The 6,536-nt window shown below is 41.4% G+C and overlaps 2 protein-coding genes across 2 annotated transcripts; one reads left to right on the top strand and one right to left on the bottom strand.

The window, feature by feature from the left end:
- Positions 1-652: 652 nt before the first annotated feature.
- mrps28 (mitochondrial ribosomal protein S28) lies at positions 653-2,227 on the bottom strand. The gene is made up of 2 exons (XM_058381618.1): positions 1,989-2,227; positions 653-1,092 (listed from the first exon to the last, which is right to left on the bottom strand). The coding sequence occupies exons 1-2, from the start codon at positions 2,193-2,195 to the stop codon at positions 730-732; spliced, it is 570 nt and encodes a 189-aa protein (XP_058237601.1). The 5' UTR covers positions 2,196-2,227; the 3' UTR covers positions 653-729.
- Positions 2,228-2,960: 733 nt separating this feature from the next.
- On the top strand, positions 2,961-5,755 carry sde2 (SDE2 telomere maintenance homolog (S. pombe)). The gene is made up of 7 exons (XM_058381615.1): positions 2,961-3,120; positions 3,809-3,926; positions 4,028-4,139; positions 4,270-4,439; positions 4,633-4,738; positions 4,847-5,243; positions 5,316-5,755. Exons 1-7 carry the CDS (start codon positions 2,965-2,967, stop codon positions 5,532-5,534), a joined length of 1,278 nt encoding a protein of 425 aa, XP_058237598.1. The 5' UTR covers positions 2,961-2,964; the 3' UTR covers positions 5,535-5,755.
- The last annotated feature ends 781 nt before the right edge of the window (positions 5,756-6,536 follow it).

Genomic DNA, 6,536 nt, shown 5'->3' with positions numbered 1-6,536 from the left:
GGGAACTTTGGTCAGACGATGCGAAATAACGTTCAACATGCATGTTATGACGGTCTCCAAAGTATCCATCCAAACTGAGATCAATGCGAGATCCATTTAAAGCTAAAAGCTACATATAATATCATGATGGCATCATAACGTAAAGCTTGACCTCGGCACACACCTGATAACATTTCACTACGTGTCTTTGTGTCTCTCATACTCGAAGCGAAAAACCAAATCGATCTACGCTTGCCATTTTAGCCTTAATCGAGATTATTTTATCGTATTATTTCATTGTAGATTGTTTTCTCAAGAAATGCTGCTTAACAATAAAGTTATATGAAACAGAAAAGAAACGTCTGGGTTGTTTTTACTGATTTTGGTTTAAAGTTTCATTTCAAAATGGCCGCCTTCATTCCTTACGTGGCACAGGGCTCGACTTTCGTACTACAGCAGTTTGTCAATACGTTGTTTTTTTTTTATTTATTCTTTACTACACAATGACTCGTAATTTTAAGCCGTTTTTTCGTTTGTTTCTGATTAAGTGATGCGTGTAGCGTAGTAATCCCTGTGTGAATTGTTGCTATGGAAACCGTAATGTATTCGAAAACGCGCATTCATGTAAAGTTAATAAATAAACTTTCCCAAGTCAAACCTTTAGACGTCCAAAAAAATTCAAATATGATTTATTCATCGCTGTTCACAGAATAACGACAAACAGTTTCACAGTCTCCGGTGGGGGAAAAGCTACTGCTTCTCTCTGGTCTCTTTCCCCTCGAGCAGTCCGAGGAGGGTGGCGTCGGCCTCCAGCAGCGTGGTGTCGGTGTTCGCACCCAGGAAGCGTGAGGTCAGCTCGAGGTCCTCCAGCCTGAGACGAACGACGCTGCCCCGCCGGTATTTATCACCGTCCGCCTTGGGCCGCTTGCACACGCAGTGGAATTTGCCACCGAAATCTATGTACAGGTCATCCTGGACCACGTGGAAAACATTACCGGTGACGATTTTGTCTTTAGCCGGACCCATCTGGATCAACGGCGAGTGACGCAGCAGCGACGCAAAGGACTGAGAGTCGTCTGAGGAGCTCTTGGGAACCTTGCGCACCTTGCGGCTCTGCAAAAAAAAAAAAAAGAAAAACATTTACAGCAAACCTTGATAAGTACCAAAACACCAGCTTCATCTTTATTCTGTTATAATTTCCTTAAAGAAACATATAATGGAGTTCTGTTTTCATTCATTCATCTTCTACACCCGCTTTATTCCTAATTAGGGTCACGGGGATCTGCTGGAGCCTATCCCAGCACACCCTGGACAGGTCAGCAGTCCATCGCAGGGCCACACATATAGACAGACAACCACACACACACTCATTCCTATGGGCAATTTGGGATTACCATTCAACCTAATGTACATGTTTTTGGATTGTGGGAGGAAACCAGAGAACCCGGAGTAAACCCAGGCAGGCACGGGGAGAACATGCGAACTCCACACAGAAAGGCCGGAGTTCTGTTTTATGACGAAATAAATAGACAAACAGTGCAGCTCGAGAGGTTATCTGCGTCCAGGCACAGCATTGGGGATCTTCAGGACAAAGGAGTTTCTTGATAACATGACAAGATATGATGATGATGATGATGATGATATTAAATTCGACAGAGAAAAGGGAGAGGGTGATGAGATGTCTGTCACAGCTGCTGTAAGGCAAGTGATACCAGGAACTGATCTGTTTCGTGGGTATTAAAGTAAGACATGATGATTATTACAGTAAACAGTGTAATTATCAGCTATAAAGAGGAATAAAAGACCTCAGGGCTTAGCAGAGACCTGGTAATGGATTATTCTCCTGTAACAGCACGACCCTGAGTGTGTTATTCCTGACTAAATGAATAGGTAGATGTGTAACTGGTGCACAGAATTTATATAAATTGACATCTAACACGTGACTGTAGACTGAACAGTGCATATATACTGAAATACAGAGTATATTAATGAGTTCTCTGAGATCAGACCTCGGTGTCCTGCTGCTGTTTCATCTCGGAATGAAGCTCATAAGCAGCAGCAAAGCCGCTTCTCTGTTTCTCTTCTTCTCCTCCTGCTGTAGAAACACCTTCGTCACCGCTGCTGCAAAATCTGTTCCCCAGAAAAACTGCAGGTTTCCTTAATAAACATCTTCCTCCGCGTCTCGCGCTGCTCGCAACCTTGTACAGCGCCGCCATTTTGAGACTGGACCACTCTCAAACAGCTACACTATTCCACGTGAAGTGCCCTAGATAGGGAGGACAGTCAGCTAGCTTATGCACTATGTAGTGCTTATATGCAGATACAGATTAGCGGAATGCGCTATTTGGGCTTTAGCCTTAGCATCATATCATTGACAGGAACACACGAGGAGGGTTTTGTAGTTCAGCTGAAGATTTTATATATATATATATAAACAACCAACATCTGTTTATGAATATATCGTATACATATAAAAAAAATGGCCGAATTATAACATGAGGGAGTTTGAATTTGTTTTGAACCAAACATTAAACAACGCGATTTGCTCAAAAAGATTAATATCCTCTCTGCTTTCCGTAGTGACGGTCAACTGCGTCGCCAAAATACGGACGGATTTCTTTGCCCTCTTAATATATATATTTATATATATATAATTTAAATTTAAAATATAATTTTCTTAATCTTGACCGATTCAAGATTGTAAACAAATAAAAAGCAAAACAAACAAATACATTTATTTAGTCATGTAAATTAAATACACTCTAGATTGATCTGTTTCAAAAAAGATTTAAAAAACATATCAAAATATAAATATTAAATAAAATACATCGTATAAATATGCTTGTTGAAAAAGAAAGAAAAGGGGAAAATTACGCAGTAATATTAATAATAATAACAATAATAATAACGCAGTAATAATAATCATCTATCTATCTATCTAGTTCCATGTAAGCTGTAGTGCGCATGCGTGGTCATTTCTAGTGCATGACGACATTTAAACGCGACGGTATGGAGGCTGAACGCGACGACGCTGTAAACATGGAGGTTTTCGTCGTTTCTCCGTCTCTAAGATTTATTAACTGTAATGTTCCACACGAATCGACTGTCAGCGACCTGATCGGGCTTTTCAGCCCCGGAGAGGTGAGTTAAATAGTTTTAGTTTATTCGATCGGATTTAGTTACGAGTGTTCAAGCAGTCTGGTGTGTAGGTAGGTAACAGGATAAAGGGCTGATTACGTAAAAGTTAGAGAAATGGTGTTGACAGTTTGTATACATCAGACAAAAGAGAGAGAGAGAGAGAGAGAAAATATATAAATATAATCAAAGGAGGGACACAACAATCAGGAGTATAGAGACAGTTAAGGCTTTTGTGTATTTGGGAAGAAAAGGAAATACATAAGAAAAAAAACACTAAACAACGTTAAACGCTGATTATTGTAAAATTGACTTTGTGTAAGAGGAATAAAGCATTCCTGGACACCATGATATAGGAAAATAAGCTGTTTTATATTAGGATTTACATCTGCTTCATTTTGGACCAATCACAATGTTAAGAAGTCTTTATCACCACACATACATTACAGCACAGTGGAATTGTTTTCTTCGCATATCCCAGCTGAGGAGCTTGGGGTCAGAGCACAGGGGCAGCTATGATACAGCACCCCTGGAGCAGAGAGGGTTAAGGCCTTGCTCAGTTGCCCAACAGTGGAGCTTGGTGGTGCAGGGGCTCAAACCCCGACCTTGTGATCAACAGCCTTAACCACTTGAGCCACAGCTGTTGTTGAAAACATTATATTTTGTTGCTTAAATAATTAATTTTCCTGTTTAGGCCATCTCCTCTGTGGATTTCTACGTGAAGAACAATGGCCGAATATCATATGGTGATGAGAGACTGCAAGCTGGAGCGATTTATCGACTCGAGCCTCGTTTATGTGGTGGAAAAGGAGGTACTTACTTATTTATTTATTTATTTATTTATTTATTGATTGTGTGAATTTTGTATGCAGCATCTCGTTTTCTAATGACGTTCATCATGTCTGTGCGTCAGGTTTCGGCTCCATGCTGCGAGCTCTCGGGGCGCAGATCGAGAAAACCACCAATCGAGAAGCCTGCAGGGATCTGAGTGGGCGGAGACTTCGAGATGTCAATCACGAAAAAGAGTAAGGTTCAGCATAGAGCAAGGGGAAAGTGGGATAGGGTGCAATAGATATGAAAAACTATTGTTGCATTAATTGTCATGAGTGTCAATATAGTTGATGTGAGAGTAACATTTTGTTTGTGTGAGCACAGAATGGCAGAGTGGCTAAAGAAGCAGGCTGACCGTGATGCAGAGAAGGAGCAGCGGCGTCTGGAGAGGATTCAGAGGAAGCTAGCTGAGCCCAAACACCATTTCACCGACTCCGAGTACGAGCAGCAGTGTCACGACCTCTCCGAGAGGCTGGAGGACTCTGTGCTCAAAGGTTGATTATTCAGAAAAGAACTAAAATGATCTAGGGACCTCTGTATGGCTCTAGATTGTTGATGACAAAGATGCTGCTTAGTTTTAATCTGCTAGTTCTTCTCTACTTTCATTGATGCTTGTCCTAGCTAAGCCTTTCTCTTGGACTAGAACTGAACCGAGTTAGACTTTGATCGATTGTTCCCTCCATCCAGGCATGCAGGCTTCCTCCAGTGGAGTGGTCCAGGCAGTCGAAAAGCCGCATCGCAAACGCCCGGCTAAAAAAGACAGCACCACGTCTTCAAAGAAGAAATGTTTCTGGTGAGAAATCCAGTAATATTAGTGCTCTGGATATTTGAAATGGAAATCATAGACAGCCAGTTAAACACTGTATTATAGAACGGTTATTGACATTCCTGATTTCCCCAGGACCGGCCTCGAGGACCTTGAGAAAATGGACAGCTCGGATGGAGACAGTGATGAGAGCGAGGCCGAAGCTTCTTCCTCTTCCTCTTCCGCTTATTCTTCCGGTGCTGGTCCTTCCTGCAGCTCTCAGCCAGCCGCAGTACCCACAACAGCAACTAGGGAGCAGGAGAAAGTCGAGTCTCAGGACCAGTCCTGCAGCAGCAGTAGTAGCAACAGCAGTTCCAACGCAGGCTCAGCTCCCTGCTCGCCGTCTTCCAGCCAGGAGAAAGCAGAAGAGAAAGAGGAACATGGAAAGCCCGAGGAGACAGAAACAGAAGAGAGCAAAAAGAATGTCAGCGATCAACAGGAAGCTGAGGACACAATTGTCGAGACTAAAGACACACAGCCAGTTCAGCCAGAGGTGAGTAGCGACATTTTGGTTTCCTTTTCACCAAATTTTTTTACTACAGTACTTATTGTATATCTGTATCAGGACACTGAGACTCCGTTAGACCTGCTGTCTGTGAGCGGGGTGGAGGAGCTGGAGGCTCTGGGTCTGGAGAGGTTGAAGGCTGAGCTGATGAAGCGTGGGATGAAGTGTGGAGGGATGCTGCAAGAGCGTGCTGCTCGCCTCTATTCCGTCAGAGGACTGACTGCTGATCAGATTGACCTGGCTCTCTTAGCCAAACCCAGCAAGGGCAAGAAAAAATAACCAGGACATCCCCACCCCCCCTTCTTTTTTTTATTTACTCTTTTTAATCAATTTTGATTCTGTAAAATGAAATTTCACTGTCATTTCCTAGCTTGCATTAAGGCAGAATGCAAAGGAGCCTTTTGGACTGTTAATGTTGTTCGGTGCCTTTTTAAAGAACGTTCTAAGTATTTACTTTAAAGTTTCATCCAAAAGAGAATCATTTATACATTCAAGAGAAATGATATAACTGGGATGATTCTTCCTCCCCCCCATATGGATTTTGTTCATTTTCTGTTAATGTATGTTGGCTTATTAAACTACAGTTGTATGTAATATCTGTAGATTTAGATTTTTTTCCACCCCATTTTCTCAAATGTCTTATGAATAGTGTCCAAATTTTGCTCCTCAGGTTTGGCAGTACAGGTATGATGTGTGATGGTTAATGTAGATGACCAGTGTCTGAAACAACGGATGTGAATGTGACGTGAAACATAAAGCGTATCCCAAAATCATCAGACGCTTGATTCACAAGTCTATACTTGGTCAATTTATCTTTAAACATATATTCAGGATCCATATCAATATTTCAATTAGCTTTGACGTCGGTGTGACACAAACGCTAGCTTCTCACAGGAATTGGTCACAACTAGACTAAAATACAAAAAAAAAACAATAATTTAAAGAAGGCAAGTAAGCACAAAAGTCTCACATGCCAAATATTTGAGTAGAAACACATTTAGGGTGAAAGTTTCCTCTCGGGTAAAGATGGCTCAGTGTTTTCTGACTCTCTGAGAGAGAGAGAGAAGCTAGCGGCGGCCATTTTAAAAAAAAAAAACCCTCATTTATTTGGTACAGTGTTCATATTGAAAAGTCATTGAAAATTCACACGTTTGAACTATTAAAGATGTTTAATATTTTGAAAATAAAAACAATTTTGTAAAGTAGTGTTTTTGGCTTTTCTTTGCTAGCTAGTTAATGGTAGCATACTGTGATTCCTAAAGCTGCAAAAGAAGCCTAGAA

The sequence above is a fragment of the Hemibagrus wyckioides genome, linkage group LG27 (assembly GCF_019097595.1).
Source record: "Hemibagrus wyckioides isolate EC202008001 linkage group LG27, SWU_Hwy_1.0, whole genome shotgun sequence".
Taxonomy (NCBI): Eukaryota; Metazoa; Chordata; class Actinopteri; order Siluriformes; family Bagridae; genus Hemibagrus; species Hemibagrus wyckioides.
The sequence above is the reverse complement of the archived record's forward strand: the minus strand, read 5'-3'. Positions and strand labels throughout refer to the sequence as shown.

Coding starts and splice junctions, on each gene's coding strand:
- mrps28 (XM_058381618.1), bottom strand. CDS start 2,195: ATGGCGGCGCTGTACAAGGTTGCGAGCAGCGCGAGACGCGGAGGAAGA. Junction 1,093..1,988: donor AACAGCAGCAGGACACCGAG/GTCTGATCTCAG, acceptor TTTTTTTTGCAG/AGCCGCAAGGTGCGCAAGGT.
- sde2 (XM_058381615.1), top strand. CDS start 2,965: ATGACGACATTTAAACGCGACGGTATGGAGGCTGAACGCGACGACGCT. Junction 3,121..3,808: donor GGCTTTTCAGCCCCGGAGAG/GTGAGTTAAATA, acceptor TTTCCTGTTTAG/GCCATCTCCTCTGTGGATTT. Junction 3,927..4,027: donor TTTATGTGGTGGAAAAGGAG/GTACTTACTTAT, acceptor TCTGTGCGTCAG/GTTTCGGCTCCATGCTGCGA.